The 23,592-nt window shown below is 35.5% G+C and overlaps 1 protein-coding gene across 5 annotated transcripts in view; it reads left to right on the forward strand.

Moving 5' to 3' along the window:
- arhgef28a (Rho guanine nucleotide exchange factor (GEF) 28a) overlaps positions 1-7,783 on the forward strand; it is an 80,008-nt gene extending 72,225 nt beyond the window's left edge. For all 5 annotated transcript variants that reach the window (XM_067408444.1, XM_067408447.1, XM_067408446.1 and 2 more), the window contains 2 exons: positions 1,135-1,453; positions 5,218-7,783. In XM_067408444.1, coding sequence (XP_067264545.1) covers positions 1,135-1,453; positions 5,218-5,375 — 477 coding nt within the window. In that variant the 3' untranslated portion in view covers positions 5,376-7,783. The remainder of the gene's footprint in view (positions 1-1,134; positions 1,454-5,217) is intronic.
- The last annotated feature ends 15,809 nt before the right edge of the window (positions 7,784-23,592 follow it).

The following is a 23,592-nucleotide window of genomic DNA, read 5'->3' on the forward strand; positions in this document are numbered from 1 at the left end:
TTTTAGTTAAGAAATGAATACTTTTAATCAGAAAGTATGCATTAAATTGATCAAATGTGTCAGTAAAGACTTATATAATCTTGCAAAAGGAAAAAAAACTCTGTTTCCACAAAAATATTGAGCAGCACAACCAATTTCAACATTGATAATAATAGGAAATGTTTCTTGTGCAGTAAATCAGCATATTAGAATGATTTCTGAAGGATCATGTGACACTGAAGACTGGAAAAATGGATACTGAAAATTTACATATTTAAATAGAAAATTAAAGTTAGAACAATATTTCACAATAATTTTACTTTATTTTGATCAAATAAATAGCATATGTGACTTCTACCAAACATTATTGAACATTATGTATGTCGCTTGTGGGAAACCAGTTGTATCATAAAGCTTTAATTTCCAGGTAATTTAACATTATCAGATATTCCTGCTTTTAGAAATTTTATGAATAGAGACAGAATATGAGGTAAAATCCTCCAAAGCCTCTTGTTGTTATTGCCGTTGCGTGGATTCCTCCTCGGAATGAAATTGTGACTTAAATAGCTTGTGAGTGTGTATCCACCATCTAAGCTTTGACCTTTTTGGGAATATATCTCTGTAAGAGTCTCCCACATGAACTAAACAAGATATTTGTGGTATTGTTTGTGGGGGCTGATTAGCATATAACAGTGATTTTGAGATTGTGGGTCAATGATTCAGTCTGGCCTTTAATACATATGTATTACTCATCTGTAACCAACTGAATGAATAAGGAAAAGCTCAGGAAGAGAGGTGAAGAGGTGGATATGATGTCTGATGGCAAAACATCATACTGTAGGCTGTGTTGTCAGTTTTCTGAAGTAAAGCAGCTATTTATAAATGTGATTAAAATTAAGTACACACAAGAAATCTATGGGGGGAAATGAGAAAAGATGAGGTCACGTGGAGGTAATTAAAAGTAATGTAGTTGATTGCTAATAAAGGTAAGGAAATTAAAACTTAATTTAATATCATGGCTGACCTCTTAAATTTATATATATTTGTATTTTCTTAAAGGTGCATGAGTATGTACAGTACTATGATTGTGTTGTTTTCTAGGTAAGTTGTATTGTTCAGATATTATAGTGAGCGATGCGCATCTTTGTCTTGCAGAACGCTGGTCACCATCAGGAAGAGCATGGATCCATTTTTGTGAATGAGGCAGCATTTAGGTCTCCCTCTCTAAACAACAGGCAAATCCACCTTCAGCATCATCCACACCGTCTTCATCAGACTGTCCACCTGCACTCAGGATCTATAGGATTCTCAGATTCTCCCAGTACCCAGAACAGTCTCAATTCACTCCTGGCACGATCCAACCACAGACAGAGCTCTGCTGGAGTGTCCGATGCCCCCGCAGGGCATGAGAGTTGGACTGGAGGAACAATGTCCTCAACCTCTCTGAGAAGTCTAACAGAGAGCCCAAATAATGGTAATGTTTTTATTGCATCGCTTGTTATTTAGTTGTGTTGACAGTAATGGGTGGGATGTATGATGAGTCTTATGTCACAGTTTGAGTAATGTTCTAAAAAAATTTATGCTGAACATTCTCCACCTTTACCCACCACTAAAATAAAAATAAATGCTTAAAAAAGTAAAAATAGTAATATTATTACGTTTTGAAATAACTGTTTTAATATATTTTAAAATGTAATTTATTCCTGAATTTTCAGCAGCCATTACTGTAGTCTTCAGTCACATGATCCTTCAGAAATCATTATGTTGATCTGATGCTCAAGAAACATTTTTCTTATTATTATCAATATTGAACACAGTTTCTTAGTATTTTTGTGTAAACCATAAGACATTTTTTCCAGGATTCTTTGATGAATAGAAAATCAGCATTTATTTGAAATAGAAATCTTTTGTAACATTATAAATGCCTTTACTGTCATTTTTGATTAAATTTACTAAGTCCTGTTTTGATTAAATTGAATACATTTGCTGAATAAAAGTAATAGTTTCTTTAAAAATAAAAAAATCTTACTGACCCCAAACCGGTGAAACCTGGCTCAATGTAAAAACAGCTTCTCCTTATGTAACACCTGAGTTAAAAACAAGACTCAAAACAGGAATACATTACAAATAATTGGATGTCACATTTAAAGCCTTTATAAAATACCTGCCTGCCCCAGACTCTTGTTGACGCGTCAAGCTCTGCACACAGGAAACACCCATCTGTGACTCACATTGGAGTGTGTGCTAGATTTCTAATTTAAAATCAGGTCATGGATATGCTGCAATATAAATGGCATTGCAGAATGTCTAATGATTGGTACATTTCTACCGTTACATACCTGCCCATTCCGCTAGTTGACAACATAGCAGAATGCCAAGCCAAACTTTTTTTTTTTTACATTTGGCCTTTAACAAAGCCACAGATGCAAAAGAAATAATTGATTTCATCACATCCACTTGCGAATCATTATTAAAACTTGTGTTGCAGCAGCGAAGGTCGATTTCTCTTTCTTTGTGTTGTTAATCTGTGTTTAATAACAAAGATTCATCCTCGCTCTATCACACCCAGGTACAAACACACACAGATACACATCTGTCTCAGCGATCAATTGCACCTCTGTCTATTGACTGTCGGGATGACACTGGCGTGTGAATCAAGGGCCGCTAGCTACGGGAGACTGATTGGAACATTGATCTAAAAAATCTTTACCAAACTCATTACTGAGTGACCTGTCATCGTACAAGAGCGAGGCTTATTCATCTGATATTTACACATGAGCTGTCCGAGTTGTCTGTTTAACATTATAAATCGCCCCACTGTCACACACAAACGAACACATACACTTCATCTCTGTAAAAGGTACGTGATGAACATTTTTGCACTTTGATACTACAGTAAATGACACATCTTATTTACTTGCTTTAAAAATTGTATCCTGTGTGTTTATTGATTGCCTCGTTAACTCTCTTTCACTATTGACAGAATGTGCACAAGGGTGCATGTTCAGCTAGATAAGGGTCCCACTTCTTAGCCTTATCATCTATAGTCTTTTTTTGACATAAAAATCCATAATGCATATTTACCACATTTGTTAACCCAGAATCCCCTGCTTTCTACATGAAAACTCTATTGGTGTGTCTGAAATTGCATACTGAGTAGGTACTACACTTGAATTTGAACTTATTTCACGACATTAAAAAGTACACTATATACAGTATGAATATGGGTAGTATGAATTTGGACATACTACTTCCGCCATGTTGTTACTGTCACGTCGCGTCGCTTCACTACCATTCACAGATCCTCTCATGTGGCCTCATGGGACAGTAAAGTGTCCATCAGATGCTCACTTCAGAATCTCGGCAGAAGTAGTAGGTCTTTTCGCTTACTGTTTTTGAATACTTTGAATTCGAACATACTTATCTGTTGGCGTACTGTTTTTCGCATACTATATAGGGAATTATTTGGTTACGGATGAAGAAATGTATACTTTTATTCTGCAAAGATAGATTAAATGGTTCCAAACTGACGAAGACTTTTATAATGCTACAAAAAAACTTTCTATTCATATAAGAATCCTGAAAAAATGTATCAATGTATTAAGCAGCATATCCGTTTTCAACATTGATAATAATGAGAAATGTTTCTTGAGCACCAAATCAGCATACAGGTATTAGAATAATTTCTGAAGGATCATGTGATTTACACTATACTTTTGATCAAATAAATGTATCCTTGGATAGCGTAAGAGACTTTCAAACATTCCTGTACTGGTCCACTTTATCTGGAGGTTTTGTTGGGGCAACCAAACAAAGACAAAAAAAGAGAATCCGATAAAGAATTACATTCTAAACATCTAGGGTCACAAAAGATTATGTTGATGACACATGCACAGGCTTAAACTGATGCTTCTTGCAAAAATCTCCTTACATTCCACCTTCAAAATTGGACATTTGTTTTTGTTAATGGAAGTTCTTGAATATGAATGCTACCTGTCCTTCACATTATCTGTTGATATATGAAGGGATTGATTGAAGTTCTTGTTAAATCAACATGAATATAACACTGCTTTGTTTAACTGTTTATTCAGAGGTCAAGACCACAGCCTTACAATAGTCACTGTTTGACCTTCACTGTTCAAACAGTCCTCAGCTAACATTACCTCACATACACAAAGATATCCTACAGTCTGAATGAAGGTATTGAAACTGGGGCATAGTCCCAGGTAATTAAATGTGAGAGGGATTCATCAGTTTATAATCAATTTATAATTAAATAAAAATATGGAGTAAAGGGGATTTAAGAGATATTAAAGAAAAAAATAAGAATAGTAAAAGAAGTTCTAGGTCTAATTATAGCCTATAGTTGTGAAGTAATCCATTTAAACTCTTTGCAAATATTTTTTTATTTAAAAATATGCACACATTCACTCTTGTTTGTATGTCTAATATGTTAACAATGTAAAGACTGTCTCTTGTATCGTCAAATTCAGTTATGAATTTAAATGATGGCATATTTTTTTAAAAATTGAGAAATTCCATAAAAACGTTGAGTAGTTTCCATCACTGTATGTTACTGTGGCTTGTTAAACATATTCATCGTAAAATGGTTGTCAAATTTTAAACGTTTAGCTGCTTATATCTTGCCACACACGCACTCTTTCACTGTAAAAACTAAAAGCCTCACTTTGGAATGCACACTCGTCTTCAGTGAATATTAAGCCCTGCCTTCTTTGATCTGATTGGCCATCATTTTGACACTGACGAGTGCTGTTAGACTGCTGAGGCGGACCAACCTAAAAAATGTAATTTTTTTTAAACTGTCTGTCATCCTAACAACAAATTGAGCAGTACATAATGGCAAGCAGTATTAAGAAATATCAAATATTAGGGGGGACAATTTGGCCATTTCCAATTATTGCGGGGACTATAGTGAATAATGACTTAAATTTCAATCTGTTCACACAAAGCTAGTAGAAGACTTGCAGTATAGCACACAAAGCCACTTCTGTGAGACATTTTTATACTTTTTTTTTGTCCTTTTATGGAGCTTTCCATTATAAAATGTCATCCACCATCCAAATCCATAGTTGTATGCAAAATATTCAGCCTCAGATTTCATTTTCTGTTTAATTGAGGAAATAATATTAGGATAAAACAACATAAAGAAAATGATGATTAACCTCTGGTGACTATTGATGACATAATGACTAATAACATCGGATCTTGTCTTCCCAGATGTGGGTCATCTCAGCCATGTCCAAGAGTCTTGGACAGCTGGAGGAACAGGGGTGGGGCTTAATCAAGCCGACGTCCTGCTTGTCGACCAGCCCTTTGTTACCATGGAGACAGAGAACAGAGATACGGATGGAGAGGAGAACATTGTGTATCTCTGAAATGAACAAACAAGCTTTAGTTGGTTTTGAAACAAAACATTTGGACTTGGATTTGCAATGTGAGATTTGGACCAGGATCTGATCCCACTCTTTATTTGTGTGTTTTCTTTTATTCTTTCTTTAATCTCAGTGCACTTTTGGCCTTCTGTGACATTCTCCAGACTTCATAGGTCTGTGTGTGAGATGGGGCTTGTCGAGTGACTGTATTTTGCTTTATAGCCTGGAGCCTGCAATGACAGAATCAGGTTAGGCAGTTTCATCATACGTTTAGTCACACACACAAAAGTCCCCCACCCACAATGCTGCACAATGTAGTTTTCTCCAACTGTCCATGTCAGTTTACATCAGGACACAAAAATACTGACCCTTTCGTTTCGTCCATCTACGAATTTGACTATAAAAGCATTCTCTGCCTATATAAATATGAGTCAGGGTTATGTATGCGTGTATGTGTGTGTGTTAGCGCAAGGAATCACATCACCACCTATTTCAAATTCAATCTGTCACATTTGGAAATTGGTTTCACATGTACATATGGAGGAGAATGTGTAAAATGAGTCCTGCCATACTCTTCTGAAACCGTTCAGATCCTTTGGTGCTCATGAGACATTGCCCATAATGTCACATATGTAGTGAACATCTGAAAAGTCTCATCAGCATTCAGATTACACACTGGCATTCATATTTATCTCTTGATACTTTAGGAGAGTATGTTGCCATATCAGCCCGAAGGCTTTGTTCATGCATTTTGCATGTTGTCAGTTACGTTATTCATTGTTTGTTTTTTATGTGGATCAACATTGTCATCACTTTTTGGTCATACAAATAGCATACATTTCGGTGTCATTTCAATCACACTAAAAAAAATTCCTTTCCAAATTCGAGCCCTGATAAAATATAAAAAAATATATAAAAAAAAAACAGTACTAGGGGTTAATATGTACTTGAGTTAAACTGACAAGAATTCAGTGTGTATTTGCTTTTTTTCAATGACTTGTCACAGATTGAAAAGCAGATGTTTTGCTGTGCATGAGAACACTTGCTATTCTTTGTGTTTTGTTTCTTCTGATGCATAGACCCTATTTATTGTTGATATTTTTAAGGAATAATTTTATGTACATAGAGCATGTTTTGTATAATTGTTGTATGTAGACAGGTGTATCAGATGTTATACATAGTAAATGTTCATACACCAGCTTGTGTTATTGTTTTATATAATTGTCATTTTTTTATTAGCATTATGAAAACTAATATTTACACTGATGCGTTTATGTACCCAACTGCTAGACCACAGGTCCAAACAGATATATTACATTTTTTGTCGGTACATGTGTCATCTATGCATTTTTGAATGCAGGTCTAAATACGTCAATTTTGATTTTGTCTTGACTTTAAAATACATAAATAATTGAATTGGAACTTCTTATTATAGTATAGAAATTTTAGAGTAGGGCGTTAATCATCAGTATATCAGACTATAATTGCAAATGTCAAAATATTTGTAAATTCTCTTTTTATTACTGCAACAAATGCATTTATCTGAACAAGTAATGTGAATAGAATGAGCAACCCCCAAAAAGCAACTCTATAACCAACTGATTAATAATCCACATTACAGTTTTCAAGTAGTCTGTAAAATATTTAACAGTACAAGATAAGACACCTGCTCCTCTACAGAAAAAAAAGTAATTGCGCAAATGTGTTGGTTTTTATGTTTTTTATTTGCTATTAGGAAAGAACAAAGTACTGTAGGTCTGACCAAGGAAATGGCCTCACTGCAGATACCACTGCATACAATTACTGTGATTAAGATTGATATTAAATCATAATGTCATATATTTTCATTATCTCATGTGTTTATATATTTAGGGTGACTAGAGCAAAACCCTGATTATACTTTTTTCTGTCTAATTCCCTCCCCTACTATTTAGGGACCTCTAAAGGTTATTTGCACACACTAACAAAGTCAATATATAGCGCTGCTGAGTAATGCATCTGTGGGTGGGGACAGCCAACCGTACAAAACACCTCCCCATGGCACCGTAATGACTTCAGGAGCAGTTCCACTGTAAACCTGTCATCCCAGCAAATAAATAACGGCCATTAACTAGCATCCCACCTATGGCACTTTTAAAGAAGTACCCCCTTTCCTGTACATACTCTACATATTACTCTGACAGGTGTGTTAATCTAGAGACACAAGTGGACACAAACATAATGAATATAAAAAATGGCTACCAAGCGGCCCAAGTTTTGTCTTTCATTTTGGAAGCCTAGATATGGAACCAAAAATAAATGTTACAAGACTTAGGGGGCATTCACACAAAACTTGGTTTGGAAAATTTTTTACTGTTATTTTTTCTTTTGCGCTGCTTTGTTTTTCTTCGTAAATGTGCTAGACAGGCATTTTTGACAATTTTTCTCATCTTTTGCAGTGTCTTGCCCATGAGTTCGAACGTCCTATTAGTTCACACAGAATGCATTTTTCCATTCCACTGCGCTACTTTTCCTTTGTTTTTCTATGTAAACGATTTTTTTTTTTTTTTTGCATCTTGCATCTTGCATCTTTTGCAGCATCTCGCTTATGACATGCCATTCTAAAAATGCAGTGCGTAAGATAAAATCTGTTCAACTTTTTAAAAAAAATGAGACCTTGCGTTTTTCCCCATTCCACTGCCCGGCCCACATCTCGTGTTTTTTAAAAGCAAAATCGTATGTATTTTGCAAGTTGCCAAATTCGTATTAATTCGTACAAAATACATACAATTGATCGTGAGATAGCATTGGTTCCAACCGCTGATATTTAAAGGTGCCCTAGAATCAAAAATTGAATTTACCTTGGCATAGTTGAATAACAAGAGTTCAGTACAGGGAGCGTGAGATTTAAAGGGGCCGCAGCCTGAATTGGTGCATAGTTAATGATGCCTCAAAATAGGCAGTTAAAAAATTAATAAAAAAAAAATATATGGGGTATTTTGAGCTGAAACTTCACAGACACATTCAGGGGACACCTTAGACTTATATTACTGTACATCTTGTGAAAGAACGTTCTAGGGCACCTTTAAGAGCAATGCGACTTCACTGTCTGTATCATTCTGCTTGTCTGTGTACCATGTGCCCTTCAAGTGGATTCTGAAATCAGCAATCAAGTGAAATCGTTTTTAAAAGTCGCCAAGTTGTGACATCGGAAGTGGCATGTCGATTTAAAACATGGCAAAAACACTGACACATAATACAGATAATATCATATAATCTATAATCTATAGGCCTATAGAGATCAGTGAGTGGAAAGAGTAGAGAACTACGTAAAGTTAATCACTCAACTTTACCAGTGTGCTTTATGTAAAACTTTTTTGATACTTTTTTTATTTTTTGATAATATTTGAATTCAGATGTAGTTGATTGGGTTTATTGTTCACAATATAATTCTTTTTGTTTAGGCTACTTGTTATATTTCTGGCTTGAATGCGTCACTCACGTCATAATAACGAACGCCCGATAAACATTTAGTATTAATGTGTCTAAAATAAAATAAATTACTCAATATGAACTTGTTGAAATATTGTATTAAAACATCACATTGCATTTAAACAATAGTAATATCAATACGACTTTAAATACCAGTATGCAGATATATATTCAAACAATATTGCAATTGTTTTCACACACACACACACACACAAAAAGATTTATACTTTGTGGGTGTTTTTTTCCCCCCTCACAAATCTTTGTGTGGGGTTCTGAAAGAGTTTGGAGAAATATATATATATACAGTATAGCCTATCATTTTTTTTTCCTTGTCATGTAACTTTTGGTAACCTGCGTGGGTATCAGTGAATCGCACACTGACACACATCTGCACACAAAGCTCCCTTCAGCTACAAAGGAAAGCCGTATCCCTGTTTTCTAAACACACAGTAATTACATACACACATGACTGAGCTTTGATGATGGGCAGAGGCCCGCAGCCATCACGCACAATCAAGTGTTTAGTGCTCTCGCACTCTTTCATTTCTTACTAATCCCTCCATTTCTCCATTCCTTCGGGTGTGCCGGTGTTATCTTTCATCACTTGAATAAGACAAGTACTTCCCAATTTGTCCTTTTTTTTAAAGCCCTCACGAACACACACACACGTTATCACCTCATGAGCTTCAGTAATTAGAGGATTCAGGTTTGACTGAAGGCCAGTAACTTTAGTCTGCGTGTGGCTGATAGAGCAACATTTTGAAGCCTTCTGTCCCATGTGAACCATGAAGCATCCCAGTAATTGTGCTGCGGGTGTCGAAACCCGTCATTGTGTCTTTGTAGTGGCTTGTGAGCGATGTATTAGTAATAAAGTAAAGCTGTGAAAGGCGCTTAGGGAGTGGGTTTTAACATGGGTCAGCGGTGCACTTATGCAAACACGCAGATCTTCATCTGCACAGCATGCTGAAGTAGGTATCTAAAAGAGTGTCACTTGCGGTAAATCCTCCAATCCCTAAAGCCTCTGAGTCAACAAGACACTTATTCACTGTATCAATTTGAAGGCCTGTATCCGTCAAAACTGTAACATTGACAGTCCACAAATACACGCAGCCTTCAGTCACAGAGAAGCCTCTATTCTGAAGCTGTCAGCACAAATATATACACACACACCGAGGTGCATGTACTTTTCTTCAAAAACATTTCATGTATTAATATAATTCTGAGGGGATGTCAGTCAAAGAAATACCACGGAATGTCAGAAAGAGATTAGAGAGAGAGAAAGAAAGAGAAATGGGGCAGTGTACCTGTCAGATAAGAACTTTAAATGAGTCTTTAGTGTTGAAGGGTGTGTGCAGCACTTTGAAGTGTCTCTGAATTACAGTCTTTCTCTGCCAGCTTAACAAAGGGATTCTCCCGAAATGTTACTTTAATAGATCAACAGAACATTTACCACACAAATGAAAAACAGGCACAGAAACAATAAATATAATTTAAAACCATACATTGGTTTATTTGACTTAGTAGGAAAGGATTACGCCAGTGTATATGAAACAAAAAAAAAAAAGTATATTTAATATTAGTCAAGTATATTTTAAGTATACTTTAAGTAGTAAATATACTAATATCAGTGTACCATTTCAGCAGTAATTGGGACAAAAAAAATGTATACACTTTTTAGTGTATAAAATTATACTTTAAGTGTAAGATTAAACTTTGAGTACACCAAGTTTACAACTGTTTTTCATTTGTACTGCAACTATACTATAAGTGAACTTAGAGGTATACTGATTTAGTTTACTAGGTAAATACTTGTAGCACATTTTTTTAGTTTATGACAATACACTTTGAAGTATACTCCCAGTAAACTACTAGTTTAGTAGATTTATATTGCAAGTATACTAAGTGAACTTATCATACTGTAGTTTACTATTTATATATTATTTTTGGATTCTAAGTATACTACTGTTTAGGTATTCATTTTTATACTTTTAACTGTATACTTTAACTCTTTCCCTGCCAGTGTTAAAAAAAAAAATAAAAAAAAAAAAAAAAATATCAATCAGTGGCAACATTTTTATTATTATTATTATTTTCACAAAACTTTCATGGCCCAAATGCAGAACATTTTGTTTTATACTTAATTATACTTAAATAAAGCTTTCTGTCAGTGTACTTAAGTGTATTTTTATTTTTCTGAGAAGTACAGAAAGTAGACAGAAGGTATGCTTTCTTATTTTTAGTTTAGAAATATACTAACAGCACACTTGAATTCTTTTTTTTTTTTTTTTTTGCAACGGACGGATGGAATGATACGCTCAAAAGTTAGATTTTTCAGGATTCCTTGATGAATAGAAAGTTCAAAAGAACAGCATTTATCTGAAATACAAAGCTTTTGTAACATTTTATACCGTTCAAAAGTTTTGGGGTCAGTAAGAATTTGTATTTTTATTTTTTTGAAAATAAATTAAAGAAATTACTTTTATTCAGCAAGGATGCATTAAATCGATCAAAAGTGACAGTAAAGACATTTATAATGTTACAAAAGATTATATTTAAAATAAACACTGTTCTTTTGAACTTTCTATTCATAAAAGAATCCTGAAAAAAAATATTGTACGCAAATATTTTGTACAATTGTATACAATAAATGTTTCTTGAGCAGCAGATCAGCATATTAGAATGATTGCTGAAGGATCACGTGACACTGAAGACTGGAGTAATGATGCTGAAAATTCAGCTTTGATCACAGGAATAAATTACTTTTATAAAATATATTTAAACAGAAAAAAGTCATTTTAAATTGTAATAATATTTCACAATATCACTGTTTTTACTGTATTTTTAATTAAGTAAATGCACCCTTGGTGAGCAGACGAAATTTCTTTTAAAAACATTAAAACTCTTACCAATCCCAAACTTTTGAGCGGTAGTGTATGTAACACATTAAACAGTTAATGAGGAAATATTATTACAATTTAAAATAACTTTTCTATGTTAATATATTTAAAATGTAATTTATTCCTGTGACGGTTAAGCTGAATTTTCAGCATCATTACTCCAGTCTTCAGTGTCACATGATCCTTCAGAAATCATTCGAATATGCTGATTTGCTGCTCAAGAAACATGTCTTATTACTAGGTTTGAAAACAGATAATACATTTTTTGAGGAAACTGTTATACATCTTTTCAGGATACTTTGATGAATGTAATATTCAAAAGAACAGCATTTATTTTAAATAGAAATCCTTTGTAACTTTATACACATCTCTACTATCACTTTTGATTTAATGGATTTTTGCTGAATAAAGCTATTCATTTTTCAATAAATAAATCCTAAAATTAAAATAAATAAATAAATAAAATGTAAACAATTTAATTTACTACCACAAACTTCTAAATATGTAAATACTGTACTAACAGAACTGTTTATTATATAAAGGCCCCATTAAAACTGTCTGGAAAAATTTACAATGCCTTCACAAATTTTTTACCCTGATTTTTCTGTACTTTAAATCTTAGAATGTGAAAATCCATCAAAAATCTAAATGATAATGTTTATAAAAATATACATATACATAATATAAGCAAAATAAAAAATCATGACCATTTTCATATTTATTGTGTGAAAATGATTTTAGTCAGTTTCTAAGGAAATGCGGCTGTTGCACATTTGTGGTGTCATTTTCGATAGATAGATAGATAGATAGATAGATAGATAGATAGATAGATAGATAGATAGATAGATAGATAGATAGATAGATAGATAGATAGATAGATAGATAGATAGATAGATAGATAGATAGATAGATAGATAGATAGATAGATAGATAGATAGATAGATAGATAGATAGAGCACTGACTTGCTGTCACTGATGGTTTGTGAAGTCATATGCCAGCTGTTCTTGTCACTTGTTTAATTCAGTCCTTCGCAAAACCTGCTACGCACACACAGTGTCTGTAATTGATACCGTTTGGCCTTTGCGGCTTGTGTGGGTGAATACACTCACATATATTCAACCTTTCAACATGTCACCGCCGTGGACAATAACAAACACACGCACACCTGTCGTCACTTTGTGTGTATGTTACTAATGACTCACTACACTCAGTCTCAGCTGTTCTTGAGGGAGATAAAAGCACAGAAGAGTAATAATGACTCTGTATGATAGAGTGTGTGTGTGTGTGTGTGTGTGTGTGTGTGTGTGTGTGTGTGTGTGTGTGTGTGTGTGTGTGTGTGTGTGTGTGTGTGTGTGTGTGTGTGTGTGTGTGTGTGTGTGTGTGTGTGTGTGTGTGTTAATCTACAGGAGCAGTGTGACCTCAGTAAAGTCGTACAGAGTTGAGAGTGATTGTGTGGGTGGGAGTCCTCCACAAAGTGAGTCTGTGTCAGGGGTACATGTGTTCATGTGTGTGTGTGTTAGAGAGAGCCTCGTTGAAAGGATGTTTTAATAATGTCTGTGGTGTGTGTGTGTGTGTGCATGGACCAGCAGGGCAACATTATGAAGTCTGCATGATAGAAGATGAAGGTTCATTCTGCAGTTCAGCTGACTAAGGTTATTACCATCCCAGTCAACCCACCTGCTCTCTCAGCGGTGAGCTTCTGGAGGCGGCTTTGTTCCCTGAAATTACCCCACTGTGCATGTTTGTGTGTGTCTGCGTGTTGACACCCATCCTATATCACGCCGGGTGAGAACAAGTGCCTCGTAACGATGTGTATGCAACTTGTGCTTTGTCTCATAATGAAAGGTTCTTATTTTTTTCAGGCAGTCACAAGGGCAGGAGTTAATAGCTGTCCTGATTGGCCTGTCATCAGGACCCATCCCAGCTTATTAAAAACCACACTCCTCCATCTCTCTTCATTAGGACCAGCGCCCCTCTCTGCCCTATGTCCTCATAAAGATATCCTCATACATCCAGGGAAGTAATGATGCCACATTTCATACTTTACCATACTTGTCCTTGCTCTGCAGTGAAGAGCACTAGAGTTCTTGTGGATCAGCCTTAAAATGTTATTTCACACACTATTTAAACTGGAAAAAAAAGTAAAAGAAGTGAAACATACATTCCCAAGTATGTCTGAATCTCTCTAGCATTATTAGAATACAAGATAAGAGTAGGAGTACCTTGTAAACATCCATAAGTTTTGTCTTCACAAATATACACTTTATTAGGTGGACCTTCCTTTGACTTTAGAACTGCCTTAATTCTTCATAGCATATATTCAACAAGGTGCTGGAAACATTCTTCAGACATTTTGGTCCATATCGACACGGTAGCATCACCCAGTTGCTGCAGATTTGTCGGCTCCGCTTCCATGATGCAAATCTCCCGTTCCACCACATCCCAAAGGCGCTCGAGATCTGGTAAATGTGGAGGCCATTTGAACATAATGAACTCTGTCATGTTCAAGAAGCTAGTTTGAGATGATTTGAGCTTTGTGACATGGAGCATTATTCTGCTGGAAATCGCCTTCAGAAGATAGATATACTGTGGTCATAAAGGGATGGACATGGTCAGAAACAATACTCAGGTATAGGCTGTGGCATTTAAACGATGCTTAACTTAAAATGTTATTTCACACACTATTTAAACTGGGAGAAAAAGTAAAAGGAGTGAAACATACATTCCCAAGTATGTCTGAATCTCTCTAGCATTATTAGAATACAAGATAAGAGTAGGAGTACCTTGTAAACATCTTGGCCCAAAGAATGCCAAGAAAATATTCCCGGTCGCACCATTACAGCACCACCACCAGCCTGAACTGCTAATACAAGGCAGGATGGATTCATACTTTCATGTTGTTTATGTTCAATCCTGACCCTACCATCTGAATGTTGCAGCAGAACTCTAGCTTTTTTCCAATCTTCTATTGTCCAATTCTTTGGAGCTTCTGCTGCTGTAGCTTCGAGGTTTGACGTGTTGTGTGTTCAGAGATGCTCTTCTGCATATACCTCAGTTGTACACTGCAAAAAATGTTTTTCTTACTTAGATTTTTTGTCTTGTTTCCAGTCAAAATATCCTAAAATTCTTAAATCAAAAAGCATTTTCTAATTTCAGTTTGAAAAAGATTATTTTGCTTACCCCATTGGGAGATTATTTTGCTTGTTTTAAGGAAAACTCACTTAATTTTTACCTATTTTTTCCTGAAAACAAGAAAAATTTTTAGAATTTGTAGATATTTGGACTAGAAACAAGACAAAAACTGTAAGTAAGAAAAGCATTTATTAACGAGTGGTTATTTGAGTTACTGTTGCCTTTTTATCAGCACAAAAGGTTACGGCCATTTAAAAAAAAAAAAAAAAAAAAAAAAAAAACTTTTATTCAGCAAGGATGCATTAAATTTATCCAAAGTGACAGCAAAGACATTTATAATATTACAAACATTTCAAATAATTGCTGTTCTGAAGGATCATGTGACAATGAAGACAGGCTAAAGTAATAAATTAGCTGCTGAAAATGTAGCTTTGCCATCACATTAATAAATTACATTTAAAAAAAAAAAAAAAAAAAAAAAGTTTTAAATTGTAAAAACTGACATTGAACTGATTCAATGCACTGATATGCACTGCAAAATTCTATTTTTTCCTTTTTCCTTTTTTTTTTTTTTTTTTTTTTTTGCTTAGAAGTAAAAAGTAACAAATATCTAGATGCCATCCACGGTGCTCATCAAAAAATGACAGCGGTGAGAAAACCGCATCTGATAATGTGATGTGAATATGTTTGCACAAACTCTGCAATTCACTCATCAAGTCGACAGATTAGGTCATTAAAACTACACTGTTATGAAGGTTCGATTATAAAGTATATTTGAGACTATAGTTTATATAGATCTGGCTATGTGAGACTACTTTAAATGAATCCATTTCCTTTGCCTCACACATTGACATTACAGAATAGCTCCTTCAGCATTAACCTGAACATTGTTGAATAGCATTTGTTTCATGTGTCATAGAACAGAAGAGAGGCTCTCAGGAGCGCACGTAAACATCACATCCTTTTGATTGTCTTGGCAAAAACGTGCTAAATACACATAAAAATCAGTCTATGAGCTTTTTGGTTACAAGCTGTTCACACATTGGCAATGAAAAGGGATTAACACAGAAATTCTTACATACAGCGCCTTTAACATAGCATAGTGGAGACACTTAATATCTATGTTGCATAAAGGGGATATTACTCCACATAACTCTTCAGAGCTGGATAACATGAACAAAGAGTACTTACAGATCTCTATATTCTACAAGTCTCAAGAATAAAAAAAACTAAACATAGAAAGGGCCAAAACAGTGCAGATTATGTGATTATGTATAATTTAGCTAAACCAACTCGTCACTTTCGAGCATGTCCTTGTGGATACACACATTCTGTCATTATTGTCATGAGTCAGAGAGACTAGCAGCTTTTAAACTAAGTGCCAGTCATTAACGCCCCGCTGTGTGTGACCTCCAAGCAAATGCTTAATATCTCATGAACTCAGTGATCCACAAAGATTGCAGCTGTAATAAAACATTACAGCTCCCCAGCTAACCCACACACCACATCACAGCAGTGTGTAATCCAGAAACTGCAGTTGGCTGTCAATAAATTCTCTAGATGATAAGTGCTTAATGATGACATGATAATTGCTGCAGACAATTTTATATACATTTAACATAATACTGACTGATTAAATCATTAGCACAGATACATCGTAATCGTAATCAAATGCTATTTGTACAGCAGTGCATAAGATGCTCTCTGGACTTTGTTGGAAAACTCACTCACTCAAAGTGGGATAATTCCATTTTATACAACAATTCTGGACCTGTTTGACTGAGCAGCATTACTAGAGTGCTTATATCCAGCATTACTTATAGTCCAACAGCATTTAATATTTGAATCATTCTGCTTGTTTGTTCCAGATGTCTGTGCGGTGGGGATTTTCATTGACTCTTTCTGCAGGTTAGATTGTTGCACCAGTAGGTGGTGACAAGTGACAGTCTTTATTAGTGAGTCATTAAAGGGATACTTCATCCAAAAATGAAAATTATCGCATAATTTGCTCACCCTCAAGCCATCCTAGGTGTATATGACTTTCTTCTTTCAGCCAAAAACAATCAGAGTTATATTAAAAATATCCTGGCTCTTCCAAGCTTTATAATGGGAATGAATTGTGCCTTTTTAAGCCCCAAAAAGCACATCCATCCATCATAAAAAATAATCCAAACAGCACCATGGCATGAAGAAAGGCCTTCCGAAGCGAAGCGATGTGTTTTTGTAAGAAAAATATCCATAATTATAACTTTATATCATTAACAATCATATGCGAGTCTAGTTCTGGCGAAAGAGTCACCTCTAACCTGACGCATGATGTATTGATGAATGCGGAAGAGCAGAGGATAGAGTAAAACAAAACACCAGTCATGAATGAACATTTTTAAAGAGAAATGTCAGAGAAGCTTGAGTGTGTTGCCCAGCTCTGTTTGTTCGAACTGTGAGAGACGTCTACTTATGCTATACGCCTACATCTATACGTCATACACTGGAACTCGACTTTCTCTAAACACACGGACGGACGTTACCGGAAGCTAGTATTTATTGTTTATGAAGTTATAATTATGGATGTTTTTCTCACAAAAATGCTCCGATTTACTTCAGAAGTCCTTTATTAAAGGGTTAGTTCACCCAAAAATGAAAATTATGTCATTAATGACTCACCCTCATGTCGTTCCAAACCCGTAAGACCTTAAACTTCGGAACACAGTTTAAGATATTTTAGATTTAGTCCGAGAGCTTTCTGTCCCTCCATTGAAAATGTTTGTACGGTAGAGTAGACTGTCCATGTTCAGAAAGGTAATAAAAACATCATCAAAGTAGTCCATGTGACATCAGTGGGTTAGTTAGAAGTTTTTGAAGCATCGAAAATACATTTTGGTCCAAAAATAACAAAAACTATGATTTTATTCAGCATTGTATTCTCTTCCGGGTCTGTTGTCAATCCGCGTTCACGACTCCGCAGTGACTCTGCTGACGTAGCTTCTTCCATCGCTCTTAGTTCTTCGTCCTTCGGGTTCAAATAAATATGGCTGAGCAAAAAAATGCAAGTCTTCCTCTGTGTCGAAATCCTTAGACATGTTTGCGAAGGTTGTTTTGTTTACAGCGTGCGTCTCCCTCAGACTGTAAACGAAGCTCGGGGCGCACCAGATAACACGTCAGCAGCGTCACTGCGGAGTCGTGAACGCGGATTGACAACGGACCCGGAAGAGAAGAAAATGCTGAATAAAGTCGTCGTTTTTATTATTTTAGGACCAAATGTATTTTTGATGCTTCAAAAAATTCTAACTAACTCACTGATGTCACATGGACTACTTTGATGATGTTTTTATTATCTTTCTGGACATGGACATCTACTCTACCGTACATACATTTTCAATGGAGGGACAAAAAGCTCTCGGACTAAATCTTAAATATCTTAAACTGTGTTCTGAAGATGAACAAAGGTCTTACGGGTTTGGAACGACATGAGGGTGAGTCATTAATGACAGAAATTTCATTTTTGAGTGAACTAACTCTTTAACCCCTTGGAGCCATATGGATTACTTTTATGATGGATGGATGCGATTGGGCTTCAAAAAAATATATCACCATTCACTCCCATTATAAAGCTTGTAAGAGCTGATTGTGTTTGGCTAAAGAAAGAAAGTCATATACACCTAGGGTGACTTGAGGGTAAGTTAGTTAATCATTTTTAGGTGAACTATCCCTTTAAATCATTCATTCAAAAACACTGATTAAAAAAAATACAATAATTAAACCACCAAAGAATTCAGTGTGAGATTCCAGAGATGCCTTTTACATTTTTAAAATCTTGTGTATATTTTTGTGCCAACATTTTGTGAATAGGCCACTCTGCAAAATATGTGCGAAAACAAATACAAAACCTTTGTTCCTCCTTTGGCGGTTATGAGGGCGTAACAGAATCTGTTAAAACTGGATAAGTTCTGTTCCTGCACATGCCAACTGAAACACTCTCCCAGCGCTCTAATTTGGTCAAGGCTAGTACAGAATAGAAGACAAACCACTACAAGGGATGTGTACTTTAGATAACGAACTCAACATGATCAGATATGCAGCGCAGGTTTGATTCAAAATCATGCTGAGCACAGCAGGTCTGGAGGCTTCTAAATGGAAAGTTGTAAATTAAGTCTCCCTGTAAGACCCTGAACACATACCCAAGCACTGTGATATAAGATTACATGCATACAAAGTAATTTGCATGCTGAAACATCTCTTTGAATGTTTTGCAAGTGGTATCAGTCATCACATATAAAATTCAATTTTAAAATGCCCCTGACAAATGAGCACATATATGCACTCACAAACCGCTTGTAACACATGATCTGTATTCTAAAGCTAATAGATTAATACCAAATCAATGTATGAAGGGCATGTAACATAATTCACATTAATTCACATGAGCCCTTGATTAATGAACAACATTTGAGGTACCATAAATCAGCTATGCAGATCAATATGTTATAAAACATCCATTTCTCTTTCTCTTATTTTCAAGTTCAGCATGATTAATTGGCATGGCAAACGATGGTACATTTGTATTGCTAAGGAAGTAGCCGGTTCAGCAAAATACTGAACTCCGTCTTTTTCTCTTATGTCTTTGTCTCCCACACACATAGGTAGGTGAGGAGAGCATGAGCGAGAGATGTAGAATAGTAAATTCATTGATTTCTTTACAACAACCCAAGGCCCAGTAACATATTAGCATAACTCAAATATAAGGTATACCCAAGTGCTTTTGCAAACAATGCCCTTTTTGACTTTTCATAATAACTTTATGAAAATGTAATAATCTGCCTTGTATATCTGCACAATATTGAGTTCCACTAATGAATGTACATATTAATGCATTCAACTTTCTTATACTCACCAAGCTTGCATTTATTTGAACAAAAATACAGTAAAAACGGTAATATTGTAAAATAATTCTACAATACTATTCCACAATCATTTTAAAATGTAATTTATTCCAATGAAGCCAAATGTGAATTTTTAGCAGTCATTACTTCCCCCTTCGGTATCACATGATCCTTCAGAAATCATTCTAATATGCTGATTTGCGGCTCAAGAATTTTTTTTTTTTTTATCATTATTAATGTTGAAAACATTTTTTTTTTTGTAAATTATGACATTACTATTCATAAAAGAAAATTATAATATATATATTTATATATTATATAAAACTTTACACTTGGCAAACTTTACACTTGGCACAATGCAATCAGGCAAGTACTATTCTCCTGGCAACCACCAAACCCAGACTCGTCCATCGGATTGCCAGACAGAGAAGCTTGATTTGTCACTCCAGAGAACACGTCTCCACTGCTCTAGAGTCCAGTGGTGGCGTGCTTTACACCACTGCATCCGACGCTTTGCATTACACTAGGTGATGTAAGGCTTGGATGCAGCTGCTCGGCCTTGGAAACCCATTCCATGAAGCTCTCTATACATTGTTCTTGAGCTAATCTGAAGGCCACACAAAGTTTGGAGGTCTATAGCTATTGACTCTGCAGAAAGTTGCCGACTTCTGTGCACTGTGGGCCTCAGCATGCGCTGACCCCGCTCTGTGATTTTACGTGGCTGAGTTGCTGTTGTTCCCAACTGCTTCCACTTTGTTATGATACCACTAACAGTTGACTGTGGAATATTTAGTAGTGAGAAAATTTCATGAATGGACTTATTGCACAGGTGGCAAACTATCATGGTACCACGCTTGAATTCACTGAGCTCCTGAGAGCGACCCATTCTTTCACAAATGTTTGTAGAAGCAGTCTGCATAGGTGCTTGATTTTATACACCTGTGGCCATGGAAGTGATTGGAACACCTGAATTCAATGATTTGGAGGGGTGTCCCAATACTTTTGGCAATATAGTATATATATATTATGCATGCACTCAATCTGAAGTGTAGGTAACAAAATTACCCAAAAAATAGTGCAGAATCTTCAATATTTTCTTACTCATTTTATGTCATAAATTTCTTTATATTAGTGGACTCAGACCTTTGGACTCCAGTGTATTGTTTTAAATTTTGTATATTTAGAATGTAAAAGAGAACAAGAAATCAAGAGATGCTTTAAATGTTATAGGCTACATGCATATCTCTGCCAACATGATGTTTTACAGAAATACAGGGATAGAATGTAATGAGAATAGTAGCCTCGGGCTTCCCTGCTAGCATTCTGAAGTTGTACATTTGGGTAAACTGCTGAGATAAGTGAGTTACTTCTAAACATCCCTGTGGAGTCACACAGCGTGATCACAAACAGCCACGACGCAAAACACTGGAGGAATGATAGACGGAACTGGTGCAGCAGCAACTGAAAATAAACACACCGATCCAAATCCAGCATCTGGTCAACGTTATAGTGCAAACTTTAAATAAGCTAAGGCCTGTCCTTGAATGTATAAATATCATACTTTAATGTCAGCCTGCTCATTGGTGAAGAATTAAACAATATGCAGTCATGTGAAAGTGTCAGAAGAAAGCTTTATAGTATACAAGTTATAGTTATTAATAACTCAGTCTCACCCAAATCAAATGTTCATTTGTCTGACTTGGCATGCAATGCTGTCATCACTTTTACAGATGTTATTTTTAATATAATTAGGCTTTGACACAACAGGCGCTGTCACGTCAACTAATACTGAAAAATGTCTGCAGGTCTGATGAGGGACATTTTTATTATAGAAATATATTAATAATATAGAAGAAAATACTATTAACACCCTCCCTCAGAGGACAAAGATGCCTGCTCTTCTTGTTGTTCATCTGGTCTGGGCCAGTGATGCTGAGCGTCAAATTCTGAAGCCTAATGCCAACACTCAGAGTGCACGTATTAATTAAAGCAAGTGGCCACAAAACAGAAGTCTTTGTCAAGTGCCTGCCATCTGTCATGTATGTGCGTGTGTTTTACTGTGGAAAGAGCTCCGAGCTCAATAACGTTTCTTTATTGCATGAGTCATTGCTTGTGATGCTAAAACACTTTAAGAGGGAAACTTTGGAAAACACTCCCTCTACACACTTTTATCTGCTGTGTAAACACTTTTTTTATCCTTGTTCTTGAGGGTTTCCTACACGCACTTGGCTACCAGGGAGTTTTCCACCAGCATGGTGCCGAATCATTTGGCAACAGGTCTTGTGTTACAGATCATTAAAATTCTTGTAGGAAAAGCTGACAATGAATTTTGAGTTGATTTTACATAATGATAAGCCATTTAGCTTGGGGATTCACATGCTGTGTTTGTTGAGAGTCTAAATGCTAATGAGAATTGTTGCTTTGATCAAAAATGTGTTTTTGGCTTTTTGGTCATTGACACGTTGGAATTTCAAATACTGATTTGTATTTGAAAATTGGACACGAATGCCCTCTCAAGTTGTGTTTACCACTGGGAAGCTCTGGGATCATTTTGATACCCAAGAGAGGGGAGAACGATTGCTGCTGTGACTGGTATTCTTTATTTATTTATTTTTTCCCCAAACAGCTACATTGACTTGTCTTGTCTTTAAAGTAGTGCATTTTACATACATGAGTACTCATTTGAAGCATATGTTTTATACACAGCAAAAATTGTATTTGACCTTTATTTGACCAAAATACTAAAATCGCAAAAAACAAGCTGACTATCTCGATGGTGCAACGAATGTTGTCAATGAATGGGATGCTTAAAATCACTTTGCCTTTAATAAGATTTTCCCAATAAATAGGCAAGAATAAATCTGGGCTGCATCCCAATTTGCATAGTATCATCCTAAATAGTATTTGAAATGAGATTTAGAGTGTCCCAAAATGTAATATGTTGAGTATTCAAAAAATAAGCAGATGGTCTACTTTTTCCAGTTAGAAGAATCTGAAGTGCAGATCCATGCACACTCAACAGCTAATATTGCCCATAACCCATTGCGCGTTGGATGAGGATTTGATTAGAACTACAAACATGAATAAAAAAGTTTTAAAAAACTACAAACATGACAGATGTGAGGAAATGAGGCACAAGAGATGCGCATTAGCTTGATCCAGCCTAAAAAATACAGGGTTTTTTTGTCGTGATTCCAGCGTTTGGAAAAAAACATTATAAGACAGTTGTTGTCAGATTTTATTGGTGATTACAAATATGAAATTTAATCGAAAGCTTGGCAAACAGCTTTGGAGAATTTAATGTTTCCCCATTCAAAGAGATAGGAGCTGCATGATGCCCAGGATGCCCGAGAGGCGTTTCAAAGATGGCCGAGTGAAATGACTTGTCTTAAAGGGACTTTGGTTAAGTAGAGCGGTTAAGATAGCATTTTTAAGGTCTCTTTTGCATGGTATGTGTCACGAGTGGTACAGTGGAATGCTAACAGGTTAATAATCAGTGTCTTATCTCACGAAAAGATATTTATTCAATGTTATCCACACTATTTTCGTCTGCAACAGCAATGTGAACTATAACCATGCATTTGGTTAACATTTAAATGCATCATTATGAAAACATGAGGAGAGTTCTCTGCATTAAAGACCCCTGACTGGCGGATCAACTTGCGACTACATTTCTCTCTGAAACAGTAGAAAATTAAATTAAATTGAATGTGGAGGATTTTAACTGTGACAAGATGACTGACAGGGCAGTTTAAAGGTGACAGGATGCAAGTAACTAAGTGATAGAGTGTCCGTTAAAGATGCAATTATGATGAAGTAGTAGCTTATGTCTTAAAGTT

The sequence above is a fragment of the Chanodichthys erythropterus genome, chromosome 13, assembly GCF_024489055.1.
Source record: "Chanodichthys erythropterus isolate Z2021 chromosome 13, ASM2448905v1, whole genome shotgun sequence".
Classification (NCBI taxonomy): domain Eukaryota; kingdom Metazoa; phylum Chordata; class Actinopteri; order Cypriniformes; family Xenocyprididae; genus Chanodichthys; species Chanodichthys erythropterus.